The following is an 18,437-nucleotide window of genomic DNA, read 5'->3' as shown; positions in this document are numbered from 1 at the left end:
AGTTTATGTTATTTGAGCCTTTCATTTATGTTATTTTACTGTATTCAGGGCCATATATTTAGCTTTAAAATACACTTATCTATCTATCTAATATGCAGAATAATTGTACCAAACACACTTCGCATGCAGACCCGCTATACTTTATCCCCCCCCCCTCCCCCCTCAATGTGCAAATCTGTAGTCCAAATTTATTTCTAAAGTAACGAAGAAAGCAACGACAAAACCAGTGTGTTCTCGAATTTTACACAGCTTAAACTTGAGTGTCACATAATACACAAGTACCAAAATTTTTTCCCCCAACGGAAATTAAAAAAAAAATGAATTCACATAAAATTCTCAAATTTCGAAAGCCTTATTTTCCACGGAGTGTATTTTGTGGGGGGGGGGGAGTCTAGAACCGACGGAACGGTGCACACCTATTGTGCACATGGTATTTTTTTTATTTTTTTTAGAGGGCAAACCAACACAAATGTTGAGCCCTATGAAGTTTGCGTCTATAGATAACACAAAATAAATTTGATTGACCAAGTTTATTCATGGTAAGCAAGTCTATGCAGCACTTCTTTCTGCCACTCGTTTTTTATGAACCTTGATCTGTTGATTTCGGCTAAGATTTCCCTTCTTTGATCTCTTCATATTTCGCAAGAATTTGCGGTCAACCTAAAAATTAAAACCACTATTAAACGCAAAGAAAAAAAGTATACAAGTACTGAAATATCATTGAAAAAAGTTATACTACTTGGTGTCATAATTTCTAACCGTGTTAAATGGGGTATACAAGTTTCGAATATAAAAAACCTGTCCTACTTTAAATTTCTGGATAAATCTAATTACCCAGGAATGCTTTCCCTCCGTCTTTACTTAACCCGTGTCGAGCCGTTATTAGAATATGCATGTTTGGTTTGGAATCCGCAGCTATTCTAGTTCTGGCAACAAAATAGAGTCGGTTCAGAAGCGCACACTCAGAATCGTTTGCAAGAAGAGTAAAACCCCCGTCATCCTTCCTCCTTAAATTTGTAGGCCTTGCTACCTTAAAAGAAAGGAACAGAAGGGCAGCACTTGCTTGTGCTTCGCTAAGTCCACCATTTTCAATACCCACATCAGTGGTTTTTTCACTGTTTTTCACAACCCTGCTACACTCCATCTCTCCCCCTTAGTCTCGTCTGAGTCCTCATCAGTCCCAACTTACTCGCCGATTCATGCTGTGGCTGAGAGATTTCGAAGGATTTTCTTCTTTTATCATGGAGCAGCTTAATAATTCATGATATATGTAATGAATTAATTACGGCTCCGTCTTCTTTGTTGTTGTTTGTACATTACCCTTTTCTTCTTTTTTTGCCCCTTCTTTGTGCTGCAATCTCCTGTATAATTTTTAATTTCTCGCCTGTACAATTGAGAGTGCTAAGCTTATCCTCCTCCCCGTGCAAAATTCCCCCTATGTACAAAATTGAGCATCCACAGATAAATTAAGACAAATAAAAATAATGAATTTCGGAATATTATACCTATATTCCAAAATATAGGCAGAATATGTGGTGTATAACAGGGATTGGCAACTACGACCCACGGATCACTCCAGAGTGACCCGCAGTCACCCACAAAAAAGGTTGCCAACTCCTGATGTCTTGTACTATTTACATGAACACTTCTATTTTATTTTAATTCTTTTTTCAAGTTTCCAGAGGTTGAGATATCGTAGCAGGGTAAGATAAAGGTTGACACTGGGGCTGTGGGGGTGAAATCAACCCCAAAGGCAAATTTATCCAAATTTAAAATCATTTGATTATTTTTTTATAAATCAGTTCCTTTGGCTCAAGGACATACAACTGTAAGTTTCAAATTGATCAGAGAAAAGAAAGTTTTGCAGAATTGTGATAAAATAAGTAAACCGAAAATGTAAAGACAAATAATATAGAGAATCTTACACCACATTTTATGCCTATATTTGGAATATAGGTAAATTATTCCAAAATTGGTTTCATTCCTCATTATCTTTATTTGTCATACTTCCTTTGTGGCTGCTCAACTCTACACATGGGTGGATGGAGGGGGGACATTTTCCGGGGGGAACAAGCTAGACCCCACAACTGAGACATTGAATATGTGAACTCTCAGCTCACTTTTTTTGCCATCAATTGTACGAAGTTCCTTATTTTCTTAGAAACGCAATTTTCCGATGTTATATTTTACTAATGTGTGTTAATTTTTTATTTACCGTTTTTATGTTTAATAGATTTCTTTTGTTATTTTAAATTCGTCTGCAGTGTTGATTGTTTATGTTCGGTTTTCTTTTACACTGACATAATAAGTGAATTCAGCTCTATTAAAGATAGCACTAGTCTTTTGAAAATAAATATTATCTTATCTCACGACAAGCATGCAGGCATACAAATGGTTCATTAAGGTTCACGACAAACATAGGGTTCAATAATTAAGTAGATCATGTCTTTCTTTTGTATTTTCAAAGGTTCAGTAACTTGACATAGCTAAAATCGATATTTTTTTAGCTTCTTAGAGATTTTTCTTTTCTATTGATTTTTTTTAGCTGAAGAAATTATTGAGATCTGTCTGTAATTTTCCCCAAATTCTCATTATTGTATTAATGCTTATTTCATTCCATAAAAACTTCAAATTACTACACCCTAGCCTTATTTTGTCTACTGCTCTTAGTAATAGATTGACTTTATATACTTTTTATCTTAAAAAAGTGCTTTTATCTGGATTTAATCTTTTAAATGAATATTTAATCCCATTGTTCACAGGGTAAGAAAACAAATAAATGCATAATAGGTAATATAAACAGAACCTAAAGGAGCATATGAGAGAATATCCACTCTAAACAAACAATAGAACTTCAATAGAAAGTAAAAATTCATGACTTCTCCATCTCCAGAAACATGAGAAGCCTGACCTAAATACTCTCTTGGGTTATAAAAATTATATAACCTGCAAACCATAGCACTTTTTTGCTTGTTCTTAAAACCAAAAGAATTTCCTATCAACCATTCTCCCTCACCTTTATCATTGTGGATATTAGCCACTACTACTAATGTAACAACACACAGCCCAATAAAACCATCCCAAACCAGTCAGTTTTTGGGCTCTATTTACCTTAAGGGTTACCATTACTCAATGGAGAAAATCGTCTGACAGACGGGTTTAAAAGGCAGCTCCCCCATTTTCCAGATACTATTTTGCTCACTGCACCGTCAATGCACTGCAATCTTTGACGAGATGTGACAAAAGGTCAAGAGCATCAGCAGGAAAAAGTTGTGTCCAAGTGAGTTATTAAAAATTAAGAATACAACAATTAAAAGGCTAGTGAATCTTACACAAGACAAAAAAAATCACGAAATTTCAGCAGGAATCCAGCAGTACAATCTAATGGCTATTCTGTCAGCCACAGAAATTAACTGCAGTACACACCTGGTCTGAGCAGTCAAAAACATGAGGGATCATCCAATAATGAATCAGATGAACTTGTGGCGTTTGCGGATGACACTACAATGGCCTCCTGTGCCATCGACATGTCAGCACTCCAGAGTAAACTTGAGGTCATCTTAGAAGAAACTTACCTTTGGATGGATGCCAATCGATTTGTAATAAATGTTGACAAATCTTGCGTTCTCTTCTTCTCAAAGATTGGAAATCTTCACCCAGAAGTATCGGGAGTAATAACTTCTCGAGGAACGATCAGACGACCAAAAACTGGCTATGCCAGGCACCTAGGTGTACTCCTTGACGAAAACTTATCCTTTTTACATCACATACACGCTGTGGAGCTGAAGCTCTCCGGTAATCTTGGGATTATCAGGAAACTGAAACACGAATTCCCAAAAAAAAAAAACGCTTCCTCTACTTCGTCTTGTGGAAAGTGCTTCCACAAGAGCTGAGATGTAGGAGCTCCCTTGGGCCTCTTAAAAATAATTTGAAAAAATATCTTATTGAATTTTAAAAAATGGAGTTAATTAATAATTGAGATCTTTTTTTAATTATAATCATTATTATATTGGTTAGTTTTTTTGTTTTTTATTTATGTATTATTATTTTGTAAGGCTAAGGTAGCTGTGCTTTTGGGGAGGAAGGGGGAATCTCTTGGATAATGAATTGTATAGATGAGGGGTGTGGTTGTCTTGAAGAGTAAAGCGAGAGTCGTAAAGCGTGATTAGGAGGAATCGTTATTTTTTTTAAGGGACTCGACGTGCGTTTTTTGCATGAAGATGTTTATTTATTTCTGTTTGTTTTAATAAAACCCGATTGAATTGACTTCAAAAATAAGATTAGAATGCGAATGCCTATCAAAGACTTTGTAAATTTTTATGGTACTTGTATGATAAACCCCCTACCGCTCATGTTGTTCATTCATTGACGCATTATAGAACCAGTTTTTTTTTTTTAGTTAGTTTCTTTCAGCTTAGCGTGAGACAAGACAAAGAGAAGTGACAGAATAGATGGAAAATATATAATTTGGGCTGTATATTTGCATATTTAAGAGGTGGGGGTATAGTATTTGGAGAGTGTGAAGCTAACACATTAGACATGAAGACCCGCTATACCATATCCCCACCCCCCTAATGTGCAAATATATAGCCCAATCTTGCATTCTAAAGTATTATGTTTTATTTTACTTTGGTATATTTCATTAGGATTAACTGTCAGAGAAAGATATTAGAAGAACGTTAGGTAGTGGGTACATCATACAAGTACTATTTTCATATTTAGGTTTTGATCACACCTTTCTGGCAGCAAGAGAACTGAGACCAAGAAGAAAATTTTTCTGTACTAATTTGTAGTACCAAAAAAGTAACAACAATAACAGACAACTGAGACAAGATATCAAAATGGAGACGCCTTTTCTTGGAAGCACATTCTGTCCATTTTAATTTTATTTACTGTCAATGGAAATGTCAGATTTTAGGATAAAAATGCTCCTTGTCAATGCCCTGTGTGAGAAGAGGAAGATCTTGTACATTTTACAGGGACATGTAAGGAGCTAATAGATTTAAGAGGGGGGAGGGTATTTTTAATGTCTTATGGAGGAATGGATTGGTTTGGAAATTTTTTAAAAGTAAAGTCTGTTGGTTTGTTCTAATGGGCATGGGACGTTGAGTATTTTTTGATGAATTGTGAATAGATTAAGGCAAGTGAGAATTAATAATTATTATGGGTAATTGTATGGGTGTTAATATTAGGATATTATTATGTGTGTAAGTAGTTTTTTTGCATGGCTGAAAGAGGCTTTTGTTATAATATCTATCTATCAATCTACAGCATATGTGTTTAAATATAGAAAACCGGTCTTACTCCTTTGTTGGAGTCACCTGCATTTCTCTTGGGTCTCCTGATTCCATTGCGGTGATCTTTTCTACCTAAAAAAAATAAATGAGCAAAATCTACCTCAAATTTATGAGTGAAATAAATGGCTCAAAGTCATCTGGTTTTATGGGATAAGAGGACAAATGCAAAATTACAAACTTCAGAGAAGAGTAAAAATCCAGTTTTAATGGGGTTTTTTTTCTTTAATTTGTAAAAAATAATGACAAAAATATACCATAAGACACTCAGCTTATGTAAAACCCAAGTCGTTCCTCAGGATATTCCAGATATGCTGCTTTGATCACCTGGCAACACATATTCTATGTTGATTTACCTAGCTACTTAACTGTGAATATATTATAGGTTTCATGGAAGCTTGGTTTACTTGGCCTTCAACTCTTCCTGAAAATTTCAACTTGATACCCCAAGCTATTGCAGATGCACAATGGTGATAACCTAGTAATTCATAGTATCTTACGATCCACTTTGCTACTCAAGCATGAATCTAATTTGAGTAATGGCATATAGTGCAAAAAGTCTAGACTGAATGGAGAAGTAACACTTTTAGCCAATTTACAAGGGGACTGGGTCAGGGGTGCAGCTTGGGTTTTGAGTTTTGGAGGAAGGATATAAATAATGTGTTGACAAAATCGCCCAGTGTGTCAACAAATACTGACATATAAGTTATACTAGACTAAAACATAAGCTAAACTCCAAAATGTAGGCACGCAGTGCCAACACCTTGGTACTTTGGAGGGGAGAGTAGCTGCACCCCTGGACTGGATAGAAAAATAAACATAAATTGAAAAAAGTCTTTTATCTTTGTTGGGTCATAAATTTTTCAGACCACAAATAAAATAAAACCAAAATTAACATTTTCACATCAATAAACTGCCACACATTAAAATGAAAAGAGCTAGTCAATATATGAAACATTTACATCCAGCTGATGGAAAGTTAGTCAGCAACATACAAAGGGGAAGGAGATGCTCAACGAAGTGGCTCAGAGAAAATTGACATTTCTTCTATTTTTTCTCAATATCTTATAATTTCTGCATAAATTGCCTGCTTAAAGATGCGTCTCCTCCAGAATAAAATCCTGTATAGCCCCATATGCTTGGTTGTAGATATACATACTCTTTATATGAAAACAAAGCTAGTACATGAGAATTATGCATCAGAAACATCAACACAGGAAAAAATGCATTACTACTAAACTAAATAAGGACATTAACCCAGACTTTTTGATACATTGATGAAAGAGAACTTTCCTTAATAATAAAAAAGTCAAGCAACAGCAACTAATCTTATTATTCAATTGAGCTCTTTCACAATCAGACAGTAGATTAAGCAGTTCTTATGCATACAAATTCATTCACAAAAATTTTAATTATCCAATTTCAGAGGCCTCTCCTCCCCCCTTTAACGCCTGGCTAGAGTCCTAGGATGTATACAAAGGTCTTTTTTTTTTTTTCAAATTGGCAATATGAATCAACTATTGGTGAAAACAAAAATGAAGAGTAATACAACAAACGAAATATTATAAACATTATAATAATATATATCTTATAATATTATAATATGTTTTATATGTTTATAATATGTTACATATTTATATATTTATTTTCTTTCTTGCTTTAACCGTATTTTATACATTTTATATATTTTTATAAATTTAATTTTCTTGCTTTAACCACACAACGGAAAGAACCTTCAACTAGGAACACCAAATATAAATATTATTGATGATATTATTAACGAGCAAAATATTTGACAATAACATGGCAAGTAAAGAATCAGCTAAAAAGTGAGCAAGCGTCATGAAATCAGTAGGGGTTAAGACCAGGACCTCACGGAGGGGGAGAAGGTTTTGAACTCTTTGACCCTCAAGATATCTATTGGTTTTTCTTTAATTTCCCATTGTAGACACATTTTCGGAGTTGTAAACTTATAAAAATAATATATACGTAATAATAATATATCATTTGAGTAAAAAATCAAATGATATGACCTAGATTTCAAACCGGGTAACCCCCTCCCCTGGATACGGCCTTGTAAAGGGGGATAGAACACAACCCTGCTTAACTCCTGATTTAATACAAAACCAGCTGCTAACCTCATTTCCTACCTTAACCGCAGCAGTGTTATTCTCGTACATATTCTCGAAATGGGGTATGCAGACATAAGAGAAGATGGGGACACATATGTAGTCAAACTGAAAGCAAATCCAGAAAAACTTGTGCATTGATCCATTTTATGCTATCGAGTTCAGAAGAGGGGATAAACTAGACTGTTACTGGGGTACTAGTGGATTTTAGGTCCAAGTTTTAACAAAACACTAACAACAAAATTCTTGCTTTGTTACACTCAAGAAATTCATATGTACAATATTTGAGATTTGCCTCCAGTTTAACTGCACCCCCCCCCTCTCCCACAAAAAAAATATACTGACCTGCAACATTTTCACTCATTTCTCCTCAACATTCAGTTAAAAATAAAATCAACTTGATATTTCAAAAGAAATGAAATTAATAAACTTATGTATATAGCCAGGCAGTGTGAGACAAAATTGAAGTCAAAAACTTAAAACATAAATTTTTGGTAATTTTCTCTGGATAAAATTCTAGATGACAGACTATTAGCCATCTTTAAGAGTGCTAGGAGTACAAAATTTTCAGAAATGAATTTAAAGACTGAATTGCACACTGGGAAGGTGCTTTAAAGCTTTTACCTTTACTCCCTCCCTATTCCTAAGGTGTAGAAAATTCCATGGAAAAAAGTCTATATACCTGTCCTTGGATGACAGACTATCAAAAGGAAGTGAAATTAATCATTTTTATACAACTCTAAAAAAGCTAAGCCAGCTTTGCCTCTCACAAGAGACTGTCTTTCTTGGCTTTACTCTAATTAGTCATGGCTCTTAAGTCTTTTCCATCAAGTTGATAATTCACCAAGTGAAATTTTAGTTGAGTCCACTTTTCTTAGATTCCTATGTTTAAAAAAAAATCAAATGATATGACCTAGATTTTAAATTATGTTACATTTTTTTTTTCAAATTTAAGAAATATATTTCCAAACTCTGGAAAAAAGTGGACCAATGTAGCCTGGAAGCAGAACTCAAGAGTCAGCTACCAACTAACTCTGATGCATTGGCACTGGACATCAACCGGTCATCACCACCTTATCAAACTCGCAATACAATTTACAGTAGAGATTTACTTCCTTCAGTTCAACTATAGTACCAAATAATTTTCTAGGTTTGTAAAAGGCTAGTGCCCTTTGTTTGGAGAGGGAAGGGTGCAGATGTATACTTTGAAAGACCTTCCCAGGATACAATTTAGGTTCTAGATCCATTACTAGGACTTTTTTTTCATCTACCAAATACTTTCCAAGATAGCAAATAAAATTCAAAATCTTAAAATTTACCAAACCATGATGAAAAATAATTACCAAAGTTATACTAACTAAGTATGACACCAGGCATGTGCGCTGTTTTGTGACATTTATTTATGTACCTGTTATAAATAAAAATATTCTACTCTATTCTACTCTAACAAAATCAGTGGACTTCAGTATAAACTCTAGGGCTATATCTAGACAATAGCAGGGCAAACAGGGTCGGGACACAACAGAGAAAATGCTCTAGCATTACCTATTTTAAATAGCCATAGGGTTTCAATGTACTATCTACAGAAGGGGTGGCTGAACAAAATTTGGAGGGGAGGGGGCTCATTTAGCAGAAAATTGAAATTTCTAGTGCCCTGTTTGATAGTCAAAAGTGATTGGAGGCCAGATAGTCCTCTTTTCCATGCCATTATTAGCTACACACACCCCCCCTAAAAAAATTGAGAGGTATGTTGAGGTGATAGGAGAGCTGCCAGTCCCCTTGCCCTTATTAAATACCCCCCCCCCCGCCTCAGCGCTGATACATATTTTGAAACAGCCAAAGTATTCAAAATTGTCATTAGGTCTAATTGCTATGCTTCTAGGGATGCCAACCCCAAAAGCTCCTGGTGCAAGGGCTGTCAATTATGTAATTTATCCATTGTTCACAAACAGAATGTATCACTAGGGAGGGCAGGAATGTTTGATTGTAGGTGTACCTGAAAAATCTAAGGATATTAAGCTGAAACTTCAAGGGATGATGACAGAGATGATGGACTACATAAAAATATATGTTATAAATCCAGGTTATCAAGTGGGAGTATCTGTAATATCTGAAAAACAGCTAAGTCTATTTACTTGAAACTCTTAGGGCTATTACTGTGAAAACACCTGCAACTACTACTTCTACTACTTGTGATTGCAACTACTAGTAACTTTGACTACAACCAAAGGGGGAGGGGCGCGCCACCCCTCCAACATTTGAGATTCAGTAAAAGTGAAAATTTTAAAGGCAAAAGTTTTGTGAAATTGCTCAAAATTTAGCAAAATTCTTGATTTCTGCAGAAAATTTGGCATAAATTTGGTTGATTCGGTAAAAATTTACTAAGATCGCCCCCCCCCCCAATGAAATGAGTCTTGAGACACCCCTGACTAAAACTAATTTTACCTGAGGCTACTCTCAGGGTACAATCAGAGGGGTAGGGGTGTTGAGCAAAATCAAAACACTATGTGAATGCTGGTTGTTAAAAAGTTGTATCAGCAATGTCTCAGGAATGGGTATGAATACTAAGTTGGAACTTTCAGAACATGTTCGAAAGTGATTGGAGGGCAACAGGCCTCTTCCCCTTCCTTGCTCTTTTTAGATATTTCATCCCTCAACACTGATTGGCGTTTAAAATATTCATTTTGTTCAAATTAGTCAAAGGCTCTAATAACTATGTCTTGAGGGATAACATGCCCCCCTCCAAAGCCCCTGGAGAAAGGGTTGTAAATTATGCATTGGCCTATTGTTTTCTTACAGGATTTATCATTGGTAAATGGGAAAATGTTATGTTCACAAAGGCTAAGGATATTAAGGTGAAGCTTCAAGGAATGTTAAACTAATTAAAAACCACTATGCTTATTCAAGTTGTCAAATATGAATATCTGCAATGTATTAAAAATGGCTAACAGTATTAACCAGAAACTTTCAGGGCCACTACTACTGCAACTACTTACAATTATGACATTTACAATAAAAACTGTGACTACTTGCAACTGCAGATGCTTGTGACTGTGAGTACTTGAAAGTGCAACTACTTTTGACTGTGACTAAGGCTATTTCCAATTGCAACTGTGGCTACTTGAGACTTCAACAACTTCTGACCTTGACTACTTTGCAACTTTAACTACTTGTGACTGTGACTCAGCACTACTTACAACTGCAAATGTAGGTCCTTGCAACTGTGACTGCTATTAGAACTAATGCAACTACTACTGCAAATGCAACAGTAAGAATATAATAACTGCTGCTAATTCTCCAACTACAACTAGAACTACCAGACTAAATCAAGAGTTTAAGTGTACCATACTTGGCAAAATGGGACACTGCATCCAGGCATTCAAAAGGGATCGCCTGAAATACCTGATTACCTTAAATCGCACTTGCTAGCGATATGGACGAGTCCAGTGTACGCCAGTTAGTGATGATAGGGCCGCGGGACATCAGCTTCATCCCATTGTGTGAGCCATAGTTTGGTTTCCCATTCCTTATCGAGATTGGCTTTGAAACTGTCAACAGATGGTGAACTCACAGTCGTTTCGCTCAGATAGTTCCAGAGGCTTATGATGCAGGTGGAGAAGAAATGGTTCCTATTACTTGTATTAGCACACTTCCGAAAAAGCTTCGCTGAATGACCCCTGGTTCTTGACGACTGGGCAGGCTGAAAGAGGTCCTTGTCGTCAGACTTGAGCAGTTTGTAGGTCATTATCATATCACCTCTTCGCCGATGGTATGTCAGAGTTGGTAGCTTGAGGCTCTGCAGTCGGCATTCATACTCTTTGTCTCTGAGCCCTGATGAATGGTTAAGGTTATTAAGTTGAAAATGTTAGGGAATTGTGAGACAGATGTGGAACTAAATCAAATGACTCTTTAAGTGCCACCAGGTGCTAAAAAGGGTATATCTGCAATATTCCAGGAACTACTAAGGGTTTTAACTTTTTTCAGAGAATGTTGAGGGGGATGTTGCAATGAATCAAAAGACACTAGGTGCATCAAAGTTGTTAAAAGGGCATGATTAATTATATTGATCTTAGGAATGGCTAAGGGTGTTAGGTTGAAACTTTAATGGGATGGTAAATTCAATTAAAAAGCACTATATGTATCAGGGCTGTCAAAATGGAATACCTTCAATATATCAAGAACATTGTGAGAAAAGTATTAAGTTGAAACATTCAGAGAATGTTAAGGAGGATGTTGAACTTGAGAAACCCTATAAGCATCTTGTTTGTCAAAAGGGTGTAGATGCAATATCTCAGGAACAGCTAAGGTTATTAAGTTGAAACTTTCAGGAAATGTTGAGGAGAATTTTGGACTTAGTCAAAAGACAACTAGGAACATTCCAATATAGCATAATTTTTCAAAACTAATGCCACAGTTCCTGATCAAATCAGACTTTGTTGTAAAATAGAAAGAATATAACAGAACACGGATGAAACTGGAATAGAAGATGAAAATATGCTTCATTGAAACTTGCTGAACATTTTAAAATAGTTTTACATCACGTTTAATTGTTTGTTTTGTATATAGCCTAGGGCTACATTTGAGTCCATCAGTAGAGGCAGGGGGGAGTGTAGGTTTGGACTGTCACAACAAATGATATTATAAATGTTGCAAAGAGCATGAAAGAAAAAGGAAATGTTGAGAGTTTTGAACTTAGTCAAAAGAGAACTTCAAACATTCCAATACAGCATAATTTTTCAAAACTAATGCCACAGTTCCCAATCAAATCGAATTTTGTTGTAAAAAAAAAAGAATACAACAGAGCATGGATGAAACTGGAATAGAAGATGAATATATGCTTCATGCAACTTGCAACACATTTTAAAATAGGTCTTACATCACTTTTAATTGTTTGTTTTTATATAACCTAGGGCTACATTTGGGTTCATCAGTAGAGGTGGGGAGGGGGGGGAGGTTTGGACTGTCACAATAAATGATATTATAAATGTTGTGAAGAGCATAAAATAAGAACTAAAAGGTGAGACTTTTTGTTTTACAATATTTCCTTCAGTAGTGTCCCAACTCTGGAGTGTTTGTTCAGATTAGCATTCCCACTCTCCAAAAGGAAATACTGTAAAATTGTGAAAACTAATTTTAAAACCATAAATACTTATCACTCTTAATACACATTATTAAACTTGCCCCCTCCCCTTAATGGACAGATATATAGCCCAAATTATGTCTACTATACTCAATAAAGTTGCTATAGGCCTATTATTTTCTTCCTGCTGCTTGTTTTCATTAACTAATATAAAGAAAAGCCAGCCTTTGGAAAATTGTTTTGAGTTTATTTATTTACTTTTAACAAAAAAACAAGGTAAGCCACAGGTTTGTCTTATATATACAATGAAAATAGAAAAAAAAGACAAAAAGTGATTAAATGAAACTTGGTGCATATTTCGAAGTATTTCATCAATTAAATCCAGTCTTTTTATACAGACTAGGGCTATATCCGGTACCACTGGGGCAGGTATAGAAAAAGTTCCAAAGCTGCCAGTAGCAGAATTTCACAGAATTCCCAAAGCTGCCTACACTTTTGCAGCAGAACTTGTGTTTTGACAGCTTTTATTTGAGCAAAAAGTATTTTTATATATAAAAATGGTATTTTCTGACAAAATCTCCCTTGTCTCCTTACCCCCCCCCCCCAGAATATTTTGTGACTAGAGGTCATTCCAAAAAGATCTTCAATACTCCTTAGTCCAAGAAAGAAGCCATTTTTTCAGCCAACAAGTAACAAACTTGTGGAATATTCTCTCTGAAAATACAGTGGCTACTAATTCAAAAGATGCATTCAAGAAAAATCTAGACAAAGAATGGCTACAGCAAGAGTTCCTGTACAACTGGGAAGCTGCTGAGTCCTCAAACAAAATTTAGCAAACAACCTATAGAAGTCATAACAGAGCATTACAAGGATAAAAATCCTTAATTTTGCTCAAAGCTGCATTTTAAGGTAAGGTAAATGTGAAAACTGCCAAAAAGCATTGCTACTTTGCTATCCCACTTTTTGCATGGTGGACTGAGAGGCAGGGTGATGAACAATCATAAAGTGCATAAAATTAGAAATTAAAAGGTTCAGCTCCTATTGTTTTACATTAGTTCCTTCAGAAGAATCCTAGATCTACAGCATTACCTCAGTTTAGCATTCCAACTCTCCATAAAAAAAAAAAACACTATAAAATTCTAGAGACTTCTTCTAAATGATTTATATACTTAGATCATTCCTCAATGCATACCAATAAATTTTACTCTCCTACCCAATAGACAAATATATAGCCAAAACTATATATCCTCACAGAATTTTCTATGGGCCAACTTTTTTTTCTGCTGCCTACTGTCATTGTAGTTTGCCCATTAAATTAATATGAAGGAAAGACCACCTAAAAAAAAAAAAAATCAAGTTTATACCATTTGGGCTACATATTTGTCTATTAGGACAAGGGGGATGGGGTGAAGTTTATCAGTACACATTAAGGACTGATATAAGTGTAAAAAAATTAATTCAATGGAATTTTCGAAATTTATTTTTCCTTCTGGAGAGTGGAGGTGCCAGAATGATAATGTAGTACCATCAGACTCTTTATTTTATGTTCTACAAAATATTATGGTCCCTTTTATAATATTGCACTACCCACCCTACCCACTGATAGTCCCATATATTGCTCCAAATAATATATTTCTTTTTTGTTTATCATCTCATGATTCATTGCATCTTGTATGTTAAAATGGGCTTGCTGATTTCTTGACCTGTAAAAACCACTCTGCCTAAGTGATTTCAATGGAACTGTGGATAAAAATATTACTTAAAACAGTTACTAGCAATAAAAGAAAACATTGTGATATGATTAATACAAGCATACTGTGTGCTATGAAATAAGAATTTCATTGTTTCAGTGTCTCCTTTCAGTTTTTTATATCCTCTGGAACCATGAAAGGGGAGGGGACATTGTCTAAAAAACAACCATGATACTTAGAGAGCATTAAATAAGGAGACTAATTGTATTATTTTTAGCATCCTAGATGGCAGAAAATGCATAAATTTTTCAAAGTTGGTTCATTGCTCTTTACTTAGGCAGGGCTATTGTGCTGCCTATGATCTTTGGACTATTTTTTGAACAAATAGCTATCTCAAAATTTCTATTAGATACATTTTGGGAAAATAAAATGTGTGTGTGTGTGTGTGTGATGGAGGGTAGCTGCTCTGACTTATAGAGCATTATAAAACCTTGCAACTAGTTACCATTTTATTTGTATATTTCCTAAAATTGGTATTAAAGCTTTACAATCAAAATATTTATCATAGATTAAACAGTATCCAAGTACTAGGGCCATTACCTTATTCATTTGTTTATTAGCCTACAAATTTCCTCTACATGGGGAATCTGTATGCAGAATAGCTACCCAGTAGCTGGACAGCTATTCACCACTGCAACAATTAAACCACTGTAAAACCTATTATACCATCTAGACAGTAGAATGTTTCATAATTGGATTTCTCAAAAACAATAAAAAAAATTAAAATGATTAGCTTGAATACATTAACCATATACAACACCAATGATTTAAATATTCTTATATTTCAGAATATAAACTAATCACACTTTTTATTTGCCTAATTTGGATATGAGATCACAAAGTTAGAAGAAAACAACCTTAAATTGGGCAAAATCCCAATTTTTCTATCTTGGAAAGGGGTTAGGTTAAGAAAATCAAACTTTCAGTAATGGATCCAGGGCCAAAAACATACTCTAGGAAGGTATTGCCAAGCTACTATTTTAATCCTCTTCTGATTTCTAAATCTTAGATATTCGCCTACTTGACAGGCCTTTACCTATTGGAATTTTGGACAAAACAGCATTTAACCTTAATTTCCAGTTTCTTTTTCTCTGGTTCCAGTCTTGAAAAGTGCAATTCCTGTTATTTTAAGCCATAATAATGTTTTTCTTTTCTATATTTAGGAAATGTCTTTGCAGATCTTTGAAACATGATAAATTAGGATGGAGCAAAGTTGTGAAGCTTAAAACAGTTTTCTTGTACTATATTTAAGCAGAAGATCTATTGGTATAAGCCTAAGAGTCAAGCCATACATAAGGAAGCATGATAAGAAAACAATTCTTACTTCATAATATGCAGAATAATCCTAGTTAACACATTTTTGCAGGGGGAGGGGGGGGGGGAGAACCTTTATTGGTACTTGTATGATAAATACCCTACCTAATGTTCATCTAATATGTTTCTCTGATGCTCAATCCTAATGAAATATACCAAAGTAAGATAAAAGTATCATACTCAAGAAACAAATTTGGGGTGCATATTTGCACATTAGAGAGGGGGGAAGTATAGTGGATCTGTATGCCTAATGTGTTAGGTGTAATTATTCTTTACATTATGCAGTAAGAATTGTTTTCTAACTTAATGCTGTCCAAATACTTTACTACCCCCCTCCCCCTAATGTCCAAATATACAGCCCAAATGGTACTTGTGTCTTATAGCCACCACACTGAAGTTCTGGCAAGAAGTGAAGTTTGGTTAATGCTAGGCCTAATGAAATAAAACAAAATATGATGAAAATATAATACTTTGTCAACAAAATTATGAAAACTACAACAAAGAAGTATGGAAGGGGGCCACCAAGACTGCATTGCATTAAATACATAGCCTAAACTAACCTAATCAAAATACCAACCAAATATTTAATTAAAATATAGCTACAATGTAGTTTCCCACCAAGCAAAGCTAATACTGTCTGGTACAAAGACCACAAAAACTGGTTATTGTCACATGTTTGCAATACAAGATCTTGAGTGTGGTTGCTATAAGAAAAAAGTACCACCCAAATTATATATTTTCTATCTATTCTGTCACTTCTCTTAGTCTTGTCTCATGCTAAGCTGAAAGAAACTAAAAAAAACTGGCTCTATAAAATATCAATGAACAACTTGAGCAGTAGGACATTTATTATACAAGTCCTCTCTATCTTCACTTCTCTTACTGTTGTACAATTTTTTAATAAAATTTTGAAAAATAAACATGGATTCAACTGTATTCTCCTATTTTCAAATACTCTATATAGGTAATTAAATACCATCAGAGCCATCTAATTATTTCTCACAAAAACATATAGCAAACAGTGATATATTAGGTTAAGTTAGGATTGGTTAGATGGCATTTGGCCGTTTGTTTATAAAACAATTTGCAAGACTTAGAGAATAGACAAAAATATTTAGAAATATGATATAAAACTGGAAATACAAGGAAAGAAGTGAAAACAAAGGTTGTCCCTCTGCAAAATGTGTTAACTAGGTTTATTCTGCATTTTAAGAAGTAAGAATTGTTTTCTTAACATGTTTCTTAATGCATGGCTGGAATCCTAAGCTTATACTGATCTATTATGCAATGTTTCATTCTTATAGATTTTTAAAGGTCAGTGCCCTCTAGAGTGGAGGTAGGTACTTCAAAATATGGTCCCAGGACATAGGCTAACCTACTTTAGTAGTTTCCTTGTTCCTAACCTGACCCTTTTCCAAAATAGCAGAGTGGCTGCACTAGAATTTTACCTTAAATTGCATCTTGGGGCAATCTAAGAATTGCTTTAAGGGCTGATAGGCTAATGCAAATTCCACCAAAAGTAAATTGCTTACTGAATTATGAAAAAACTTTCATGTTAACTAAATTATGTAGTAAACTGTAAGTCTATCTCCCTTCAATGGAGGAATCTTATTCAATAAGTACAAAAAAAGATGGGTCAATATATACAAAATCATATTATTGAGTTAGGACTAAAGTGAATACACCATTCGATGCCTTTTTTTATGCTGATTACAAATATAATAAGCATTTCTATTGGAAATGAATTTCAGCCCCCCCTCCTATATCGGCCCATTCCGGGTTGGGGTAGGTTCAGCCTATATAGGCGAGGGGAGGGGGGGAGGGAGTAATACATTACCGCTATAATTACTTATTACATTTGAAATCAGAAAAAAAAAAGGCGTCGAATGCTTTATTCACTTTAGTCCTAACTCAATAACATGATTTGGTATATATTGACCAAAAGATGTCCAAGGACAACACAGTTAGGCATATCAGGAGGGAAAATTGCATAGGCTATGTAAGCTACTTGAGATCCTTTTAACGAGTGTCATTGAGGCCCAGCTGAAAGCCTAATTGATTTAGTCGAGCTCCTTTCCAAGATAGCCAGAGGTTCCTCATTAAATATATTACCAAATTTTGTTAAATCAAAACTTCTGGTAATAGCCATACCAGAAGCAAACGATTTATATAGCTTAATTTAGCCTACTCTGAAATGAAGTTCGATGTGCATCAAATACGTACTTTGATTATGTGCGGTATGATTCTTGGATTTAGCCATGATTAAATTGGATTAAAACTTGACAGGAATTCACCACTAACTTGGTTTTACTTGCGCTATTTCTTCTTCAAACGTTTATGTCTATTGGCTATGGCTATAAATATAAAAGAAAAATAATAGATGGCAGAGTCTGTAACTTTTTTATTTTCTGATAACAATCCTAAGAGTATTGGTAAACAATATATCAGTTACCTTTGAGCGAATACTCTACATAAAATGGGGGTTTCTGAAGCCCAATTTCTAGAACGCTAACAATATAAAACTATATAAAATAGTGTAATAGAAGTTGAAGTTACGGAACTTATTGTGTGCTCAATTCCCGCTTACTGTAAATAACGCAGCAACTTTAAAAGCTAATAACGAAGATTTGTTTCAATGATTGTTATTTTGTTCATTATATTACTATTTTTCAGTATAAAATTCAGATTTTAGATAATACCTAATAGACTTGAGATAATTGAATAGAGGGAGAGTTAATATCAAATAGCGATCTAGTTTCTTAGATTAACCTAGTTTTTGGTGAAGCTGTAGATGATAGGTCTTTCCTGTTTTGTTTGTTCATTAGTTTCAGAACTTAGATACAGTTAAAAAGTTGGAATTGGGATACTT

General features: G+C 34.7%; 1 protein-coding gene across 1 annotated transcript; it reads right to left on the bottom strand.

The window, feature by feature from the left end:
* Positions 1–515: 515 nt before the first annotated feature.
* On the bottom strand, positions 516–17,923 carry RpL29 (ribosomal protein L29). Its single transcript, XM_089099788.1, has 3 exons — positions 17,792–17,923; positions 5,305–5,369; positions 516–660 (listed from the first exon to the last, which is right to left on the bottom strand). Exons 1-3 carry the CDS (start codon positions 17,826–17,828, stop codon positions 550–552), a joined length of 213 nt encoding a protein of 70 aa, XP_088955914.1. The 5' UTR covers positions 17,829–17,923; the 3' UTR covers positions 516–549.
* Positions 17,924–18,437: the final 514 nt, after the last annotated feature.

Source organism: Artemia sp. Qi Xiang Cuo, chromosome 14 (assembly GCF_049724085.1).
Source record: "Artemia sp. Qi Xiang Cuo chromosome 14, ASM4972408v1, whole genome shotgun sequence".
NCBI classification, from domain to species: Eukaryota; Metazoa; Arthropoda; class Branchiopoda; order Anostraca; family Artemiidae; genus Artemia; species Artemia sp. Qi Xiang Cuo.
Note: the sequence above shows the minus strand (reverse complement) of the source record. Positions and strands in the feature narration are given on the sequence as shown.

Bases quoted from the DNA above. Each gene is read 5' to 3' on its own strand.
- RpL29 (XM_089099788.1), bottom strand. From the start codon at position 17,828: ATGGCTAAATCCAAGAATCATACCGCACATAATCAAA. The intron at 5,370-17,791 runs GTACGTATTTGA...TATTTTTTTTAG, and splicing joins TCATACCGCACATAATCAAA to GTAGAAAAGATCACCGCAAT. The intron at 661-5,304 runs GTAAGACCGGTT...TTTAATTTTTAG, and splicing joins CAGGTGACTCCAACAAAGGA to GTTGACCGCAAATTCTTGCG.